We start from the raw sequence: 22,396 nt of genomic DNA, 5'->3' as shown, positions 1-22,396 counted from the left end.
AGCCTGCCTTGGTCTAGCATGATGAGATCTGAGGAAGTCCCCAGACTGATCTGTCTCTTTATGAACAACTCTCGAAGGAGTGGAAACCAGACCTATCTCAGCCAATGAAGGGCTATGAGAATCATAGTCCCTTTGTCCTCGCGAAACCTCGAGAGTCTTCGCCACTAAGGGAATCAGAGGATATGCATACAGAAGACCCTTGCCCCAATGACAGCAAGGGCGGCCAAAGTTGGTTTGCTGTCTGTCCTGTGCAGGGAGAAGAACCAAGGCACCTTCCTGTTGCAGGGTGATGCAAACAGATCCGGATTCCCCTGAGGCAGAATATACGATTCGCTAACTCCTGGTTCAGGGACCATTTGTGGGATCAGAAGGCTCAGCTCAGCCTGTCTCCTAACATGTTCTCCGTCCCAGCCAGGTACATGACCCTGATCACCATCCCATGGGACAGGGCCCATGACCAGATCTGGACTGCTTCCTGACACAGTAGGTATGATCCCGTGCTTCCCTGCTTGTTGACATATCACATGGCAAACTGGTTGTCGGTCTGGATCAGAACAACTTTGTTGAACAGCCGATTTCTGAAAGCCCATAGCACGAACCTAATTTCCCGAAGCTCCAGGAAGTTTATTTGACAAGAACGTTCCTGAGCAGACCAAAGACCCTGGGTACCGAGCCTATCTAAACGAGCTCCCCACCCTAGGGTAAATGCATCCATGGTTAGGACAATTTGAGTAAGGAGATTCCTAAACGAGATCCCCTGGTCCAGATTGGAAAGTGCCTGCCACCAGGAAATTGGGTCCCAGAAAGACAGGGTGACTTGGATGCAATCCTGGAGGCTCTCAGTGGCCTCATGCCACTGTGACCGCAGAATCCATTGGGATCTGCACATGTGTAAATGTGCCAAGGGAGTAACATGGACAGTTGCAGTCATATGGCCCAAAAGCCTCAACATCTGCCAGGCTGACACCTGCTGGCTCTGTAGAATTTCTGCCACAATGGACACCACGGCGACAGCCCTCTGGCGAGACAGAAATGTCTTGGCCTGAGCCGTGTCTAGCAGGACTCTTATGAAGTCCAATTGAGGTGACAGACTGAGATAGGCCTTTGGGTAGTTGAGAAGTAACTCTAGTGACTCCAACATATGAATGTTTAGTGCATGGATCTGACGGCTCCTGCCTGAGACATGCTCTTGACCAGCATGTCTTCCAGATAAGGGAAGACATGCACTCCCAGTCTGCGGAGATGCGCCGCCACCACAGCCAGGCATTTTTTGCAGACCCATGGGGCAGAAGCAAGCCCAAATGGCAACACCTGATATTGGAAGTGCTGTGTTCCCATCACGAATTGGAGCTACTTCCTGTTATCGGGGAAAATCTCAATATGAGTGTATGCATCCTTTAAGTCAAGGGAGCATAGCCAGTCCCCTTTATTGCAAAAAGGGGGATCTAGGTGCCCAGGGAAACCACTTTGAATTTTTCTCTTTTTAGAATCTTGTTCAAGGCCCTTAGATCTAGGATGGAACGGAGTCCTTCTGTTCTCTTTGTAATCAGGAAATACCTGGAATAGAATCCCTACCCTCGCTGCCCCTGATGGTATGGGCTCAACTGCTCTGGCCATTAAGAGGGAGGAGAGCTCCACTCACGCTACTGGCCCCCAATATGGGTACGGAGGGCTATTTGGTGGAACACCCAATAGATTTAATTGGTACCCTTGGCATACAATGGACAAAACCCACATGTCCAAGGTTACACTGGGCCACTGGTTCGCAAAAAACTGCAGCCTGCCCCAGACTGTAAGGTCCTTTGTTCTGGTCACAGGCTTACATTCCCTATGGTCCAGTCAAAACCCTATACCCGAAGTTGACTTAGGAGCTAGCTGGGGTTTGGGGGCTCTCTGCTGCCTGGGATGGCAGGGGGAGCACTGATGGTATTGACAGGAGCAAGACCTTGGCCCTGGTCTCGATGGCCACGTGGATCTGGAGTTCTGGCAGAGAGTTGTTGGAGAGTCTCATGGCGGTCCTAAAGTAGCGCCACAGCATCCCTCCCCCTATCTTCGAAGAGTGAGTTGTTCCTATACCTCTGGTTGGAGATACGAGGCCCGCAGCCATGCCATTCTGCAGGCACCGATTCCCGCTGCAGAGACTCTCGATGCCATTTCCAAAACATCGTAGGTCGCCATGACCTCATGTTTTCCACACTCCAGACCTTTGTACATCAGCGACATGAGGGTGTCTTGCTGCTGTTGAGCCAGGTGCTTATCCACCTCCTGAAACTGCTTCCAGAAGTCATGCAGAGCTGGTAGGCAGCAATGCAGGCAATAAGCATGGTGCCTTGGAACACCTTCCTCCCAAGAGCATCCATCGCTTTGTAGTCCTTGTTTATGTTTATTAACACTTGATTAATCACAATTAATTACAAATGTAAAATAAAGTGATGTACAAATAAAATAGACAAAGCTAACAAAGCAATATACAGATAAACAAAGTTAGTAATAAAAACTACAAATCAAATCTAAAAAAAAATACTCAATTTGTATACAAGGTGTGTAAATGTAAGAATATTCAAAGGCAGTAACATCATAGGCACTGCAGGAACTAATCGCTGGTACCCCGTTCATACAAGGCAGTTGGTGGTACAGTTCTAAAAATAGTGCTCTGAGGGAACTACAAGGAAGCAGGGGTGCCCAACTTGCTCCATTTTTTAAACTTAATTTCTTATATATCACCATTACGGGTTAAACTCGTTCAAAACAGTGCACGAATTACGGAAAATGTTTCAGAACAGGTTAATCCGGGCCTGAGTATAACCCATTGCATGCACAGACTTGTAGCTCTGACTCCCCAAAGAAAAGCAAGCCTACAAGGTATGCTGTGGAGTAAAACTAGGGCTGTATAAGCCTGCTGTGGAAAAAAAAAAAATTAGCAACCCTAGACAGAAATAGCTTACAAATGTAAAAACTTTGGTTCAAGGCATGCTGTGTATTTTTTTGCAATGGCTTACAGTTCAAGGAGGATAGAGCTCTATTTTAAGCGCTTGCACATGGAATCAAACAAGGTTCTATTATTTGCCCAGCCTGTTCTTCAGTTTCAAGGCAGCCCTACTGCAGCTTTGGTAAGCCCAAGTTGAATCCACAGACTTGGATATGTCTGGATCTCTATCAGATGCCAAGAAATCAGCACCATCAGCTTTAGCCAATGTGAAATACATTAAAAAGAAGGAAAAAAAAAAAACCCAACACTGTCAAGAGTTATTTTCCTTCCCTCTGTCTCACCATATGCACACTTCATCACTTTGTCTGTAAGCTTTTCCTTCTGTCACTTTCACATTTCAGCAGGAGTGCATCAAAGGCAAGTGTAAAGGCAGGAGCAGAGTTAAAATCTCAGTGTAATGTTGTATGTAGCATCCACAGGACCACATGCAGTAAATATACACTTTACTAGAATCACAGTTATCGCCTTGAGTTGGCAGAGCGGAGGCCAAAGATTCTCCTAAAGGTATTTCTCTACATTAAGGTTGAAGCATAATGACAATGGAATCAAAGGGAAGCTCGCAACATAAATGCTATTTCTGCTTTATGAATTAATGGGGAATGTCTATTTCCAGGGCTGCAAATATGGCTCCATTTACCAGTATGATACCAACCCTGCGGTAAGCCAAGCAACAACTAGGGCGAACAGTCCAACCAAAAATAATCAATGAAGAATCCAACAAGGAAGGACAACAGAATTGTTAATGTCCTTTATAACTTAAAACATTTTTATTGTATGTCAGGCAAATGTGTCAGCGTACCAACGTAGTTAACAGAAACATCACGGTGGGACCAGTGGGACCGTGAAGCTTCTGTTAACTACGTTGGTACGCTGACACTATGCCTGACATACAATAAAAATGTTTTAAGTTATAAAGGACATTAACAATTATGTTGTCCTTCCTTGTTAGATTCTTCACCAACCCATAATTGCAGACCTACATAGGCTTACCACCGTATCTTTCTGCAGCTGGTTCCTCGCCACTAACAAATTGTGCAATATCCTGTCATCATCTGCCTCTGTATGAGATAAATCACCAGGGGAATTCCACAAATTCCTTTCATCGTCACATGTCAAGGCTCCTCCCAGCACGTAAGATGGATAAGAGTTGTTATTGCTGAAATAAGGAAACAAATAAATAAATAAATAAATAAATAAAAACCAGGGTGAGAATAGTATAAAAAGAAAAGAAGATATCAGTGGCTTAACAGGCCATACAAACATTTATAATTCACTTGGGTACAACCAAAAGATCACATAAAAAAAAAATCCAGTAAAAGAGACAAATACAACTTAGGAAATAAATTACTACTACTATTAAACATTTATATGACGATACAAGGTATAAGCAATGCTATAAAGATGCACATAAGAGACAGTGGAACTTTCAATCTTTGGTCTAGATTCATCAAAATGCTATAATTAAAGCAGAAATATGGCGCATTAGCATCGGCGATAAAAAAAATGGGTGTAGTTAGGGAAATTTCTGATATACCGCATTGCGTATGTAAGTTTTGCAACTCACAATACTTTTTTACGTTGCGCGATGCAATATTACATTTTGCGACACATTATGTATTGTGTGTCATTTTAAGCATCATGCATCATTTTACATCTGGCGCTTTATTTTCTTTGTTTATATATACCGGCTTCCTGCAGCTGCCTCTGAGGGTGTGTCAGGCGTGGAAGAAGAGGCGAGGTCTTGGTTGAAGTTTAGTGGATATTCATAGCGATCTCTGAGTGAGCTGTCCTGTTTTGTGTTGTCTCGTCTTTATCTGTGGGTCAAAGTTTTTATGTGTTTGTAAAGTTTGTCAGTTTGTCTTTATGTGATGGTAGAGAGTGAGAATCGGAGGAGTGGTGGTGGAGTGAGGAGTGGTGAAGAATTGCGGAGTGGAGGAGAGGATGGCGAGTGGAAGGAGTGGGGAGAGAGAAAACGCGAGGCATGAGGAGAAGAGGGAGAGGAGAGCAGGAGGGAGAAGAGAAGGAGGGCAGGAGTGGTAGGAGGAGTAGGAGTAGGGATAAGAGTAGAGATAGGGAAGAGGGAAGGAATAGGAGGAGGCAGGAGGGGGAAGGGGCTAAGCAGGTGAATGTGGTAGAAGGAGGATGGCAGAGTAGAGCTAGACAGAGAGGGCGGGGGGAGGAAGGGAAGGGAGCGGGAAGTGGGTGCGAAAGCGAGGAAAATGACAGCTCTCCAGAAGTGGAAGTGGCAACCAGCTCATCTTGCAGCCAGGCAACAGGTCGGATTCATCTTCACACATACAAGTTCAGCATCAAGGACAACGAGATTCTCGTCACCGGTGTCCTTGAGAATTATAGCATGCTGTTTGTGAAACATGCTGTGAAGACAACCAGGGCAGCCAAGGGCCAGATCTTGCAATACCATCGCCCAGGCCATATCCTGGGGCAGCAAATTAAAGAGAACTGGAGAGCAGGTGGCCCACCTCTACCGCGACAAAGGCCCAGCTGAAAAGCAAGAAGGCGAGCCGCAATAAATATCTGTGCCAGATGGGAGATGGAGCCCCTCCTGATAGTCCTGACCCGCATGGAGGAGCACCTCATTCAACGGCTGCAACCGGATATGTCTGAGGGGATGGACGAGGCCCAGGACACCATGGGAACCAGAGCCAGTAAGTTCACGTTACCTGTAAATGTCAAGTCTGCTACAGATGTCCGCATATTTACGCCAAACAGTACATGTGCACTTCTTAGTATTCATACTTGTCTTCTTATTTGTTTCCTCAGCTCTTGCCCAGAAAACTGCTGGTTCCAGCCGTGAAGCCCCAGGGACCAGCAGTGCAGCCCCAGCTCTCAGCTTGCAACTTGATGTTCAGACCCAGTGGAGCGAGGAAGAGGAGGGGCGGCAGCTGCCAGAAAAGCACCGGCTACTGCCACCCCTTGGCTCACACCCTTACAACTTGACCGCAGCCTAAACCTCTCCAGCTTGCCATGGGACGAAGGTGGCTAGTCCTCACCTGCCTCCAGCACGCTACATCACTAGCAGGATGCATTAGGCCCCCAGCCAGATCAGCACACCACCCCGAACATACCAGCTTTGGAGCCACAGACAGTGCTTCAGCCACTATCAATCAGAGCACCAGCAGCACCGGAGTGGCCTGTCCACGACACATTCAACTGTATATGGTGCAGGTGGAGCACCTGCACCATATACAGACATAGCTGGTGCAGCTGAGGAGGCCTCAGATCAGCCACACCAACGCTGTGCAGGCGCAGACAGCAGCCCTTATGCAAGGCCTAGCCACCATCTCTACCTCCATGAACAACCTGACAACCACCATAATTCAACTAATTGAAAGATTACCAGAGCCTGCACCCATGCCATCCCATCCTGCAAGGAGTCCACTCCGTGCAGCAGTAATCGTCAACTCTCGGGACGGCCCAGCAATTAGCCCCCCCCACCCCCACCCCCAAAGATATGGAACGCCGACCATCCAAATGCCCAGGTGAGGAAGAGAGTAAAAAATTTCACTCGGTCTGCTCTTGGACAGTGGGGAATCTCTATCCTCCACACTTCCGTGACTAATCTTAAGTTGTGTCACGGCAGCTGACATGGTGTTCTAGCTGGCTGCAAGTAGATAGAGGTGCATAATCATTAGGCTGGTTAATGGACAAGTGATACAGCTCCAGTTAGCTGAGGAACCTGTCCCCTATAATCATCAGGATTAAAGTGTCACCTAATCTATGCATCCAAAACATATGCAGCTACGTAAGGCAGAATCTTTGTAAGTATAACCTGTCAGCATGTACATATGGCAGAGGAAGTCTCACGTGCTGCCATCTTGTGTGGCAGGCTCACTGTCTAGTTACCAGGATATCTTCTACAGATAAGTGGGTAAGTAGGTCTCTGTCTAGAAAAAGAGAACATAAAATATGGGTCCTGCAGCATCTCCTGCCACCTCCCAGCCTCCAGGTATCATCAGCCCACTGGCCCGGACCCCTCCCCAACCCATTAATCTGGTGAATATGAAAGTACCTGTCATGAGGGCACCATTTGCTCTCCTCCTTCCCTCCATTCTTGCAACCCCAAAATAAGTTTACATCATATAAATCACCCTGCCAAACACACAGCTGAAGCTCTTCCAACCAGGCACCCCCCCCCCCTACCAAAACAACTAGGCCCGCTCCTATGAGTAAATATCTGCCTGTAGTGTACACCTCCCCCTCCGGCTCACGTGCCGAAGAGGGGAGGTGTACGCTACAGCAAAGTGGCACAGCCTATCTGAGCTCTGACGCTGACATTTTTTAGACACCCCCCCCATCGACTGAATGATTAAACAGCATCAGACCAAGGTGGAATGTTTGGTTACAATGCACAAGGCCATTTTATTCCCGCTTACACATTAGCATAGCTGTAGCTTTTATCGTAAAGAGTGGAAGCACAGGATTGCTTATGTCCAAAGCCAGTGTGTACTAACTGGGTGCACACACAATGCATGCGCTGGTGTATGCATTGGTGTGGTAAGGAAGCCAACTACGAGCCCAACATCACCCGTAGACATAGATTATAGACAGAAGCTAACACAAGTACGTCAATCACCCAGACACACGCATCAGTTAAGACATTGTTGTTTACAAACTACCTCAAGCGCTTTGGTTACCTACCAAAGCACAATTTTACTGTTCCTTGGCCTGATCATCATCAACCATCAATGACGTCGGTGTCAAGCTTGTCCCTACCTGCTAATGAGGTAGACAGAGTCATTACTCCTCACAGAAAATTGTCTACATCTGGCAGCCTGACAGACATCTGTTGGAAGCATGTATGCTCACTGATTTGTCCTTATTACAAACATGGGTCCCTCCAGGCCTCGGGTACATCTGTACATGAGAGTTGACTGTTTGCTACTCTAAGTGTAGCAGGGCCCAGCTGCGCATGGTGGTGTGCAACCCCTATGAGAAATGCTTGCTTGCAATTACCTGTGAGAAGTTTGGGATTGCCATGTGCTTCCCAAAGGCTGTAAATGAATGCCTGCTATGAGAGCACTCTGATGTCAGCACTGCGTTAGAAACACAGAAGGCAGTGTTAACACCTGTATCTTTGCAGGCCCATGTGACATGTATACATCCAATGAACATGTGGATATATTCAGATGCACACAGATGTCAGCTATGGAATCTGGCTGTAACATATCAAGTCTGTGATTGATGATTGTAACTGTCAAATTGTAGCTTTAGGCAGCTGAGCTACTTGTGATTTCTATGACTTATAGAACACTTGGCTCCATGTCCTAGGCCCTGCTGGAGTTCCATCATAACTATGTGACTATCTCACCAACATGTGAGGACTAGGACAGGGTCATAGGTGTTGCCCAGGCAAGCAAGAAGGCAGAAGCTATGGTAACCTATGTACACTGTGCTGGCAGTCCTACATGAGCGCTATGGCAAGATGTGACTCTTTTGGACTGACAATCACTATTAATACATTAGGCCAGCCACATCTCTTTGGTGTTAGGTTTATTTTGTGTCTACTTTGTCAACTACTGTCTATTGCACCTATTGCTCAATTATCACGATATTGCATAATTAGCTTTAAGTGGTTTCTATTACACACTGACCCAGACAGAGGGCCTGGGAGTAAAAGACAGAGATGAGACCACCTAGAACCACTCTGCTGGGCTCTCTTCCATGGAAGGGGAAGGGAAAGGAGTAGATGGAGACTAATGGGCAAAGTAGCATTGTATGACACTTTGCCAAAGCTGGTTGCCAGTTCGTGTGGTCTCCCCAGCTTCTGCAGGGGGACATAGGGGATCCTCGGGTAGATCTGAAACGAGGTCTACTGGGATTCCATACCGTAAAGCCAGATTATGAAATACGCAGCAGAGCAGTACTATTTCTGAAACTCTGGGTGGGGCATACATTAAAGCTCCCCTTGTTTTGTCCATACAGCGAAATCTACTTTTGAGAACTCCAAAGGTGTGTTCTATGACAGAGCAGGTAGAACATAAGGCCTTGTTGTACCTGCTGTGTTGGGAATAGTGACAGGTGTGAGAAGCCAGGTCCTGCAACCATATCCCGAATCTCCTGTGGCAGAGAGAATGCTGCATCACTCACACCACTGTGACTTTGTGATATAACTGCCAATCCCATAGCATGATATTACACACCGGAAGCTAAGCTATAGCTTGACATGAGCCTAAAAAGGGTGTTTCCAAATCCAAAGTCCATGCCACCTTTTACTGTGACAATATATGTACACTATAGAACTTGCTTATGGCTGTGTCAGATCATCCTGAATGGAAAACTGCATCTGAGGTTTCTACACAACGTGTCCATGTCACTCACAACCATGCTATCGCTACCCATTTCTAGCCTCCTCTAACACTGAAGCTGTACATCACAGTTGTCATACATGTTATTTCAAAAAGATATCAACTTTGTGGTATGATTGTGCATATCCCTGGCTGTCCTGCAGTATGTCCTCCAGAGATACACATTTGTCTGATATGACACAGTGACTAGGATTGGCCCAAAATGCACAACCCCCAGCTTCAACTGAATCCATGTAAACCTGTGATGGTCAAGACAAACTGTGGCTTACATCCTGGCTGAAAGAGCTAATAGAGCACACCTGATTTGGGAGTCCCTGCAATGTGGACACAAAAAGGTTTTGGTTGACAAGTGACATTTCAAGAGCTTCAAGAGGGAGGATCTGAACAGACACTTGCTTAAAGTTAACAAGTTGAAAGTCTGTAGATCTCAGTCACACATAGAACTTTGTGGCAAGTGCATTGTTTGGGCATGCAACATTAGCAGGCCTCTACAGCATGGAGAGAGAAAGTTAAGCTCTGGAGCTATGGTTTGTATACTTAACTGTGCAAGCCACTTTTCATGTAACTGATGCAGTCACATCCCCGACAGTCTCCCGAATGCTGTAAACACAACCAGAGAGGGACTATAGAAAGAAGCAGCACAAGATGAGCCAGCTATCACAGTAAAGGCCATCTTCAAAATTTTCAAATAGGTCAGATTGCCTAAGTATAAAGGAATCGTGCGCAGCTCCTGGGTACCTGGCAATCACGTCAAGGATGTATAGATGAGCATCACAGACCACTTGCACATTAATGAAGTGGAAGAGCTTTCTGTTGTGGTAGATCTCCTCCCTGACAAGAGGTAGTATGATGGCTACGTGAGTGCAGTCAATAGCTCCCAGAACATTTGGAAAGTTGGCAATAGCATGAAAACCTCTTTTCAAATCCAGCAAGTTCTGCCTTTCATGAGGGAATCTTATGTAACAATTAAGGCGGCTACGTTGTTACACTCGGCGGTCTGCAGGCTAACCTCACAGACTGCCGCTCTTACTGCTGGGCCTCGATCCAGCCAAATGACGCCACAATGCAGCCGGACGTCGCCAGCATATGCAGGATGCCACCAACTCCTGTGCGGTGCGTCTTCCTTAGGCGTGAGTGCATATCTCTGCTCACCATTTAAAGGGGCCATGGCAGGAAATCCTCCACGGCCCCTCTTGATGACAACAGCAACAAAGCACTATATATGGGCAACACTCTAGTCACAACTTGCCTCAGCAACAGGTCCAGCCACTTTGTAGTGCGTGTAGTCAGTTCCAGTCTTCTTCAGTCCTTATCAAGTTATCTTCGTCTCTTTCTACATTTTCCACCTGTTCTTCTCCTCACCTACCTATCCGTCCCTCCTTTCCACTTGAAGAAATACCTGGTTTGACCTCAGCCTTATCTTGAATACGCCTCACCACTGCCTGACCCCAGATATGCCTGAACACTGCCTGCTTCTGCCCATTGCCCGCCCTTGGACTCATATGACCTCCGCCTGCCTATGACCCACACTTGAGAACATATGAACATAAGAAATTGCCATGCTGGGTCAGACCAAGGGTCCATCAAGCCCAGCATCCTGTTTCCAACAGAGGCCAAACCAGGCCACAAGAACCTGGCAATTACCCAAACACTAAGAAGATCCCATGCCACTGATGCAATTAATAGCAGTGGGCTATTCCCTAAGTAAACTTGATTAATAGCAGTTAATGGACTTCTCCTCCAAGAACTTATCCAAACCTTTTTTGAACCCAGCTACACTAACCACATCCTCTGGCAACAAATTCCAGAGCTTAATTGTGTGTTGAATGAAAAATAATTTTCTCTGATTAGTCTTAAATGTGCTACTTGCTAACTTCATAGAATGCCCCCTAGTCCTTCTATCATCCGAAAGTGTAAATAACCGATTCACATCTACTTGTTCAAGACCTCTCATGACCTTAAAAGACTTCTATCATATCCCCCCTCAGCCGTCTCTTCTCCAAGCTGAACAGCCCTAACCTCTTCAGCCTTTCCTCATAGGGGAGCTGTTCCATCCCTTTTATCATTTTGGTTGCCCTTCTCTGTACCTTCTCCATCACAACTATATCTTTTTTGAGATGCGGCGACCAAAATTATACACAGTATACAAGGTGTGGTCTCACCATGGAGTGATACAGAGGCATTATGACATTTTCCGATATATTAACCATTCCCTTCCTAATAATATCTAACATTCTGTTTGCTTTTTTGACTGCTGCAGCACACTTAGCTGACGATTTTAAGGTATTATTCACTATGATGCCTACATCTTTTTCCTGTGTGGTAGCTCCTAATATGGAACCTAACATCGTGTAACTACAGTAAGGGTTATTTTTCCCTATATGCAACACCTTGCACTTGTCCACATTAAATTTCATCTGCCATTTGGATGCCCAATCTTCCAAGTCTTGCAAGGTCCTCCTGTAATGTATCACAATCCGCTTGTGATTTAACTACTCTGAATAATTTTATATCGTCTGCAAATTTGATAACCTCACTCGTCGTATTCCTTTTCAGATCGCTTATATATATATTGAAAACACCGGTCCAAATACAGATCCCTGAAGCACTCCACTGTTTACCCTTTTCCACTGAGAAAACTGACCATTTAATACTACTCTCTGTTTCCTGTCTTTTAACCAGTTTGTAATCCACGAAAGGACATCGCCTCCTATCCCATTACTTTTTAGTTTTCTTAGAAGCCTCTAATGAAGGACTTTGTCAAACGCCTTCTGATAATCCAAATACACTACATCTATCGGTTCACCTTTATCCACATGTTTATTAACCCCTTCAAAAAAATGAAACAAATTTGTTAGACAAGACCTCCCTTGGGTAAATCCATATTGACTGTGTTCCATTAAACCATGTCTTTCTATATACTCTACGATTTTGATCTTTAGAATAGTTTCCACTATTTTTCCCGGCACTGAAGTCAGGCTCACTGGTCTATAGTTACCCGGACCTCTGCCTCCATCATCAGCAGAGACCCCACCTATGTCCTGCTGGGAGCTCAACTTGAGGGAAATAAGGGCTGGTACAGGCAAAGGCCCCGATTGGTCTCTGCTGTGCCTGAGTCCGCCTGCTCACGGTGAAGACCTGCAGGGCCTATCTCTGCAGGTAGCACTAACTAAGGGTACACGAAGGCAACATACATACAACTGTTATGACCTCGCCCAGAGAGTGGGAAAAAGACGTTTGGAATATTCCCCCGATGACCCCGACTATTGTTTGGAAATAGCCAGATACCATAAAATGCAGGGTTCACTATGAGGCCTTCTCTCAGACACACCTACACAGCCCTGCTGGGCCAATAACAGCTTTTCTTACTTGCCCTGTCTTCCTAAAGCTACAATGTTAAGGGGAAGTGTACTAGTAGTGGGATACTGGCTGCTTCGGGCTGCTCAACAAGAACAAGAACTACTACAACAGGCAGGGAAGGTTCAAACGCTTCCTAGGGAAGTACCCGCATTGGAGTCAGAGCTGCTAGCCCCGCTGGTGGAGTGCCCTGGCCCACAGCAGAGCTTGCCGCACCGGAAGGCACACAGGCAGTACAGGGAGCGCATCTTTCATCCACGAACTATATTGCTGGAAATGTGAGAGGAACATTTGGTTATGAGGTATCACCTCAGCTCTCAGACTATTATGGAATTATATCAAGAACTCAGGGGGGATCTGGATTCAGTCACAGAAAGGTCTTGCACTATTCCAGACCTCAAACTAATTTATTGCACACGATAATAGCCGCAATAATAGCCACCATCCACGATAACAGCTGCTATGGAACAATAAAAACTCCCCCCCCCCACTACAAAAAAAAAAAGAAAAAAAAAGGTGTTATTTCCCACACTAAATCCTGTGTTATTATGTGTTATTTTACTGCAAAATGTGGTAGGAGTCCCTCATTTTCATAATTTTCCTGGTTTTGCATACTCATCATATTTACATGCTATAGTACAATGTGATAAACACTCCGCTTCTATCATGTGTTAGACCCCATTTATTGCGCCATAAGGCCCTAACACTGCTTGATGAATAACCCACTTTGTCAGGAAAACAGGCAAGACAAACAGATAAAACAAGAAGCTTTGGGTAAAACCAACAAGGGCATGAATGGAAGAACCAGAACCAGTTGAGTAATTAGGAGGACTTAATTGCGTAAAGAGAATACTTTAACTGAGCAGAGCTATAGGAAATACAGCTTCTGCCTTCCAAGTCTATATAAGAAAGCAGGAGATGAAATGTGTGGGACAAGGTCAGGGAAAATGAACATTTCCAACATTCTCCTTTAACAAAAGTATGCAAGAAACTACACATAAAACTGGTAGCTAGTGTTAAGTCACTTTCCTTTACTACAACAGGAGATAAATAGGCACCATGCCACAAGACTTATAAAGACAGAGAAAATTATCTTATAAGAAGAATCTCACAAGACCAAGATATCAGATTCTCAGGTTATGATACGTTACTTGACTAATATAAGAACTGTCCAAAGATGTTGCTGTATATGAGCTTTCAGGAACACAGAGATCTCTTCCTTCAAAAGGCCTTCTAGGCCTATCCAGTCTGTCCATCTCTACAATCACTTAGATAATCTAAGGATTTAAGGATCTGAAGGGTCAATTCACACTATGTGCATGGCTGACATGAGGGTTCATATCTCAGCTTTAGCCAACAGCGGACACTAAAATTGGCCTTTTCCAAAGACTTAAAGCCAATCTGTGTTCTTGAATACTGGCCTGGCAAACAGCTTGAATACATTAACTGTTACGGCTGTGGCTGCTGTGCTACCGCCTCACCACCAGGGGTCCCTCTAGTGCTGACTTTCCTGACAGGCCCAGTCCATCTCCTATGTCCACTCTATGCTCTGGGTGTGCCCTCTTAACCCTGCCTGACAGTTGCCTCGGTGCTTCGGCATCGAGCTCACCTGGGCTCCCTGCTCTAGCCTGCCTTGCGCGGCCTTCGGGCCTATCCTTGCCTTGCCTTGCGCGGCCTTCGGGCCATCCTTGCCTTGCCTTGCGTGGCCTTCGGGCCTATCCTTGCCTTGCCTTGCCTTGCGTGGCCTTCGGGCCTATCCTTGCCTTGCCTTGCCTTGCGCGGCCTTCGGGCCTATCCTTGCCTTGCCTTGTGCGGCCTTTTGGCCTTCTTCCGTGTGTGTGTGTGTGGCCTACGGGCCTTCTGACCTGCCTTGCCCCGTCTATGGTGTGTGGCCTACGGGCCTTCCGTGTGTGTGTGTGTGGCCTACGGGCCTTCTGACCTGCCTTGCCCCGCTATTGGTGTGTGGCCTACGGGCCTTCCGTGTGTGTGTGTGTGGCCTACGGGCCTTCTGACCTGCCTTGCCCCGTCTATGGTGTGTGGCCTACGGGCCTTCCGTGTGTGTGTGTGTGGCCTACGGGCCTTCTGACCTGCCTTGCCCCGCTATTGGTGTGTGGCCTACGGGCCTTCCGTGTGTGTGTGTGTGTGGCCTACGGGCCTTCTGACCTGCCTTGTCCTGCTTACTGTGCCCTGACCCAGCCTGGACCCAGACACTGCTGACTGCCGCCTGCCCTGACCCAGCCTGTACTTGACACTGCCACTTGCCGCCTGCCCTGACCCAGCCTGTACTAGACACTGCCATTTGCCGCCTGCCCTGACCCAGCCTGTACCAGACACTGCCACTTGCCGCCTGCCCTGACCCAGCCTGGACCCAGACTCTGATTATTGCTGCCTGCCCTGACCCAGCCTGGTACCTGACTCTGTTTCGAGCCTCCTGTCTCTCTCCACCTGGAGCCACCCTGCTGGGTGGTGTGCACGACTCCTGTCTGGAGCCCAAGCGTAACATTAACCTTCAAATTCACAACTTAAAACTATGGTACTTCATCACCTTCCTTAAGATTTCAAGTGTCCCGCATTTTGAACATTGAGGGCAATTTCCCAAAGCGCTCCCCACAAAACGTCACACGAAGTGTGTGAGTGAGTGTGTGTTTTCACACCTAGCCCTAGTCCCGCCCCTTTGCACAGGTTAAACCTGGCCCTGGCCTTGTCCAAATCACCCGCTTCCTTTCTGTCTACAAATTAAGACCTGCTGGTCTCCCTAAAAACAATTCTCACTCTTACCATTCCTTCTTATTGTTCAAAAATGTAAAGAAATATTGACTGCCTTACTTAATCTGAGGAAAAAATTACAAGGAAACCCTTAAGACTGCCACTTGCAAGCTCACAAAATGCAAACAGCAAATCTTGATTTTCGACTGGCTGTGGCTGCCCCAACCCCATCACACGACTCACAGATGATCGTCACCCTGGAAGCAATGTGCAAGATGCTGCAGTCTGAAATACAATTGTCTGCATTGTTGCACTGGGTCAGGAAAAGCGAGCTGGCATGGGTTCAGACCCTGCAGCAGCCCTATCCCCCTGAGGCAGAAGAGAAATCAGTGGTGGCCAAGTGGGGAAGCGAAAGAGCAGGGGCATGCAAATTGGGTTTTGCTATAATTGTTGAGGGATGATCAAATTAAATTTGTATTAATCTGAATAAATCTCAAGTAAGAATATAGAATGCTTGCTTTAAGAGTGATGTGATCTACAAAAGATTTTTCTTGAAACGTTATTTAGCATACTTTGCACTGCTAGGCAGAGGGTCCCTTCTTCCACTATCAGTAATGTCTCACAAGGATTTCAAAACATTTATAAATATTAATATTTGTTAGAAATTAAATTAATAACTAAGGTCTTAAGTTATTTCATTTTCTAAAATGCAACATTTTAGTTAGGCTACAAATATTAAATGAAATTTCACTGCCAGCCATTCAGGGGATTACCACTTAGACACAATGCAGACACTGAAAAAAAAAGTTACGTTTCAATTTTTAAGTTAATGTATTCCTTTCCTAAAAAGAGGTCATCAACAATTACTGGGATATTTGCTTGGATCACATGTGTTTGTAGAGCCTGCTGCTGGAGAGAAAGTTTTCTTTTTAAAAAATATTCTAAGTAAACAAAATCAGCTTTCTTATAAAAAAAAGTTTAAACGTTTGCAGTGTTCCGTTATAGAAAGACTGGGCTATATACAAGAATAATTTTTCTCCACAAACACAAAAGGCGGATTTATTCTCACAGACACAGAATAAGGGAAAAAAAGGCCTTAACAAATCCAGCTCAAAATGGGGAAAACCCTTTTGTACATCTGGCTTATGCCTTGGATGCCGTCAAGCCTGTCCTGAAGGCACAACTAACCAGTCTGGTTTTAAGGATTGCCACATGCCACAATAAATAAGCATGAGATAAAATTTGCATACATTAGAGATCCCATGTATACAAATCTCTCATATGCATATTCATTGCGGATATTCTGAAAACCAGATCAGTTGGGCATGCCTTTAGAACAGAATTGGGAAACACTGCACCAAAGGATAGTCTTAAGATGTAATTTGTAAAGGGAAAATAAAACAAAGGAGACAACCGACATCCTAGGAAACCATTGGGGGCCTCTTAAATGTGGAGAGTATTCAGTTTGCCACAGTAGATTTTCCAGTTTCCATTTTTACACCTAAAGAACTTATTTTCAGGAGGCAGACATACACTGGAAAAACAAGGAGCTTCAAACACGAGTGCAGTGGGACACAAATGCTGTAAGACAGATCAGTCAGGCTCACACTGATGACCTCCAGTACTAAGAAAGATAAAAGCCTGGACAGAACATAAGCCTCTCAGCGAAATGGCAAGAGATAAACATAAGAACACAAAAAGGCCAAACTGATTGTGCTCTTGGGTACATTTAATCTTCAGAGCTTGAAAGAAAAAGTAAGAGTTCAGTATATATTGCAATATTTAAAATCTATAATCTATACTAACTGTAAAGTCAAACATGATGGGTAAAAAAGCATGCAGATATGAACCTTCAGTCTCCTGACCTCCTACACTAAAAACGCACAATATCTCATCCTCAGACTGAATAAGCATATACTTTTCGCAATGTATGAGATGTGCACATGCTGCTTCACAAGGTGCATACTTTTATCTGCACAGAGGTTGGACAACTCCAAAGCATATTTTATGCCTGTAAACACATCCCCTCACCCATGGGAAATGTGCATTTTTCTTCCATTTCTTCTTCAGTTGGTTGCTAATGACGACACTTCAAGGAAATGAAAATAATCACAAAATCTCCTGAAAGCACAGTGCAAATATGCTTTTTAGAGCAAAGATACACACAAATGCAATAACAAACAAATGCGGCAAATTATTATAGAGACAAACATGTGACATATGGAGCCTAATTTTTAATAATGTAATTTCTCTTGCTGTGTGCCTATGAAAAAAAAAAATTTATAACTCAGGCCCACTGAGTTTCACCTATAGATTGTTAGTATATCTTGAGTACCAATTATGTCATAACACCTTTTTCCTATAATGTGCCAAATAATGCAGGTTGAGTCACCTTGCTTTCTATGGGTCTTACTGTGGTCTGGTTTACAATTCAATAAAACTCATCCATAAGGAGAGTCCTACATTTCGGAGAAATTTCAATTTTTCCTTATCTTTAGAGTTTAATTTTTGAAAACCAGTAACATACCAGTGTAAAGGCCCGTCAAAAATGACAGTGAAAAAAAAATGCATGTACTCGCATACTCACTCACCCAGCACTAGGAAATGCACCATATCTTAGCCGCAGATTGACTGCATGTATATACTTCCACTGTGGGTAAAAGTGAACAATCCTATTACACTGAACACCCTATTACACTGAACACATGTGCTAGACAATCCTAAAGCACATTTTATGCATGTACATTCCTCATTCCCAATGGAAATCGTTCAGAAAATTGCTGTCTTAATATCCCATGAGAAAACCATTTTTATTCTATTTCTTCTCAATTAAAGTTACTGAGGCACAATTTTGGGAGGGATACTGAGAAGATGACCCAAGGAAATGAAATCAATCACCAAATCTCCCAAAAACAAGGTGAAAATATGGATTTTGAAGCATGAGACAGAGTGTTATTATATACAGAAGTGTTTCCCAACCAGTGTGTTCAGACCTGATCAGGTGTGCCACAGAAAACATAAGAACATAAGAAATTGCCATGCTGGGTCAGACCAAGGGTCCATCAAGCCCAGCATCCTGTTTCCAACAGAGGCCAAAACCAGGCCACAAGAACCTGGCAAGTACCCAAACACTAAGAAGATCCCATGCTACGGATGCAATTAATAGCAGTGGCTATTCCCTAAGTAAAATTGATTAATAGCCATTAATGGACTTCTCCTCCAAGAACTTATCCAAACCTTTTTTGAACCCAGCTACACTAACTGCACTAACCACATCCTCTGGCAACAAATTCCAGAGCTTTATTGTGCGTTGAATGAAAAAGAATTTTCTCCGATTAGTCTTAAATGTGCTACTTGCTAACTTCATGGAATGCCCCCTAGTCCTTCTATTATTCGAAAGTGAAAATAACATCTACTCGTTCAAGACCTCTCATGATCTTAAAGACCTCTATCATATCCCCCCTCAGCCGTCTCTTCTCCAAGCTGAACAGCCCTAACCTCTTCAGCCTTTCCACATAGGGAAGCTGTTCCATCCCCTTTATCATTTTGGTTGCCCTTCTCTGTACCTTCTCCATCGCAACTATATCTTTTTTGAGATGCGGCGACCAGAACTGTACACAATATTCAAGGTGTGGTCTCACCATGGAGCGATATAGAGGCATTATGACATTTAAAGGCACCACTGCACCTCGGCTCTGCTCTCACCACCTTGCAGCCAAAAGAGAGTTCTTAAACATGTAGGAGCAACTTTCTGAGAACATGTATATTTATGCATGCCTCTTCTTCCTAGCTACAGCTTGAGCCCTGGAATGTGGTAATTAATGGGCAGCATGCGAGGCACAGATAGCTTGGATCTGCTTTGTGCAGAACATACATTGCACACAGCACCTCCTCGTTTTCCCAGTCTTTGAATCCGTCCACCCTGTGTCTTATCCCCAGGCTGACAGATAAGGAATGCATGCAGTGAGCACTGGGCATGCCTCACTTTCAGGCCAATGCAGTAATTTGGGCGTTGACAAGCTGTGCGCTAGTTTTCAGCGCACATTTTTAACACCCATATTATTTTTACCTCCCGATACAGTAAACTAATGCATCACAAGTTAAAACACACCCCTAAACTTTAACGTGTATTTGGCACAGGCCAAAAGCACATTGTAACTCAGGAAGAGGAGTGGAAGCAGCTCTGACAGGCTTTCACACAAGTGATGGCAGTTGCCGCCACCACTTAGCTGGATAAATACTGATTTATCCATCTATTTGGCAGTGGGAAGCAGCTGCCAGATACCTGGATAAGTCAGCACTTTATCTAAGTAGCAGCAAACCATCCCAGACAGGCAAATAAGTACGACTTATCTGACAGGTGCTTATCGCTGTCAGATAGATGGATAAATTAGTATTTATCCGGCTAAGTGGCAGTAGTTGCCACCACTTACCTCCTCGCATAAGTCAATACTTAACTGGAAAGTTCCTTTTTTTTCCGCATCAGGGAATACTGCTTAACGCTCTCATTTGCATGGGATTTCCATGCGAGGATGCCAAGCAGTATTCCTGTTTAGGGACTCACTTTTTCTGCATACAAAACTCCTTGCAGCATCTGCTGAAAGTTTTGTGCCCAGAATATGCACATTCAAGTGCAGGCAGAAAGATGCATTCAACTGAATGCATCTTTCTGCATCAACCTGTTTTAGTGTTGGGAAAGAGCTATGACAGCCACATGTTGCAGCCAAGGTAACTGAGTTGGCTGCCTACACCACAGATGTCTTCTCCCTTCTGCACTTAAATATAGAGGGTGCTGGTCCATCACAATGACTTCATGGTAGCTTTCACCCTCTCACTCCTTTTATTTTAAAATTTTGAAGGGTGGCTGGGAGGGCTTTCAGTGCTTCTCTAACTCTTCTTTTGGCAATATAAATATTTTCCATATCCACACTACCTGCTCCATGGAGACTGGTGTGCCACACAAAATTTTTATTAATATAGGTTTCAGACAAATTGAGTACAGAGAAAAATAAGGGTCCACACACATTCCTTTTTGCATTAGCAATAGTTTTTACTTAGTACAGCAACTCCACTGTCTTGTAAAACACATCAAACGCGCTGTATACCCATGCTGAAAGTGGCTCAAATGTAATACTCCTTTATCATCGTCCCTCTCGACGCAGCCTTACGGTGAAGCACAGGGTCCGTGGTGTTGGGGGACCCTTTTAAAATTTGATGTGTATTACAAGACAGTGAAGGAATGTGTGTGGACCCTTATTTTTCTCTGCACTCACTTTGTCTGTTGCCTGAACGCTGAGCGCAGAGTTGCTCTCCATTTTTGTTTGTGGACTATTAATATAGGTATGCCATGAGTTTGAAAAAGTAGGGAAACACTGATATATAGAACTACAGAATTGGTCAATATCATCTGCAAACCGTTTGCTGACCTTTATTTCTACTAAAAATTAAAAAAAAATACACAGGAGATTTCTTTGTATTCAAAGTAAATTAATCGTCTTCTACTCAAATTTAACAAAATATAGAGTTCACTTCTGATTAATATATCCTTTATCACCCCCTCCCCCAAAGACAAAAAGAGCAAATGTCTCTACATTCAGAGCAAGGAAATCAGGGACTCCTAAAAATGAATGGGATTTTAAAGCTGTTTTCCATAATGTATTTGGAAAAGACAATGCTTTAATTGTGATGCCTGATATTGCACCAGTTTAAAAATAAATCTAACAATGGTTATAGTACAAGAGTTTTTTTAGGTCACACTGCTCCCTTTAGATACGATGGGCTCTACGTGATCTTAAAAGCTCTGGCACAAAACCACCTCTGGATTAATCGGAGGTTTAGTCCAATAGAGGGTATCATCCTGCAACGAAGGAATAATATAGTTATTAGCCACCAGAATGCTGCAGTTGTGAACGGAGGACGGGGTTTAGCATCTGAGATTACCTGGTGCTTTGAACTGCGGACTTCCTTTAGGAATATGAAACTACCAGAACGGTGTATATGAACCGTACTGTGAATTATTTTACAGATACATCAATGGCATGAACAATGCTGAAAAAAGACTCGCTACAAATTTCAACGCCGATTTCATTGCCATTGTTAATGGTGAAGGTACGAGCAGGTGCACTCTTTTCCTCTGCGGGATTGACAGCAACAGGAACAGCTCAAGGCTCTAAGAGCCCGAGACAGATACAGGTCACTGTATCTGCTCCAGGGAAGCAATAACAGCACAATGAACAACGGAAAAGAGCTTAAGAACAGAGATTTGTCCTAGGAGACAACTGCGCCGAGGGGAGGGTGCACGTACCTCACCAAAGGCGCCTTCTCTGGCAAAGGATCTATGCAGCACCCGCCCCGCCTCCAGCAGCAGAAAGCAACGCGGATGTACTCCGTCAGCCCCATGTATCCCTTTCACAGATCTCAGGCAAGTGAATGTCCGCTTAAACAGCGAGTGAGCGACAGATGCGTCTCCAAGCTGCCAAAAATCCCACCGGCCGTCGCCTCGTCAGCAGCTCCAGGCACTTCTCGGTCACCGCAGCCACTTCACTTCCCGCGGTAGCTCGCGCCACAGACTGGTAAGTCATGGCCCTGCGCGCGGCTCCGCAGCTACTCAGGCAGCCCGCGGCGGCGGCAGCTCTCGCGCCAGTAGCGAAGGGACAGTGCCACACTGCGTCTGCGCATTCCCTCATTTCTTCTCCCTGTCACAGCCGGACGCAGCACACCAAGTCCGAGATGAAAATGACACTACGCCTGCGTGTTGCCAAGGTCGACGCGCAGCGGGACATAGTGCCCTGTGTGAAGTGAAAGCGCAGTGCTGCGGATGGGAGCACTTACCTTACGAGAGCGAGAGCCATAGCTGGAAGATGACTTGGGTGTAGAGAACCCTGAGAGAATTTACTGCTAGAAGAATTCTATGCAACAAATAAAAAAATATGCGGACTTTATTTGTTCAAATAACACAATATCTTCACTGAGTAATGAATTTACAGTGCAATACAAAATAAGTATTGCTTAGAGACAA

The 22,396-nt window shown here is 45.0% G+C and overlaps 1 protein-coding gene across 1 annotated transcript in view; it reads right to left on the bottom strand.

Annotated features, from left to right (window-relative positions):
* Positions 1 to 22,120, bottom strand: part of MREG (melanoregulin) — a 65,595-nt gene extending 43,475 nt beyond the window's left edge. The window contains exons 1-2 of the mRNA XM_029606112.1: positions 21,683 to 22,120; positions 3,980 to 4,145 (exon numbers count right to left, since the gene is read on the bottom strand). Of these exons, the coding sequence (XP_029461972.1) occupies positions 3,980 to 4,145; positions 21,683 to 21,777 (261 nt within the window). The 5' untranslated portion in view covers positions 21,778 to 22,120. The remainder of the gene's footprint in view (positions 1 to 3,979; positions 4,146 to 21,682) is intronic.
* Between the last annotated feature and the right edge of the window lie 276 nt (positions 22,121 to 22,396).

This window comes from Rhinatrema bivittatum, chromosome 6, assembly GCF_901001135.1.
Source record: "Rhinatrema bivittatum chromosome 6, aRhiBiv1.1, whole genome shotgun sequence".
Taxonomy (NCBI): domain Eukaryota; kingdom Metazoa; phylum Chordata; class Amphibia; order Gymnophiona; family Rhinatrematidae; genus Rhinatrema; species Rhinatrema bivittatum.
Note: the sequence above shows the minus strand (reverse complement) of the source record. Positions and strands in the feature narration are given on the sequence as shown.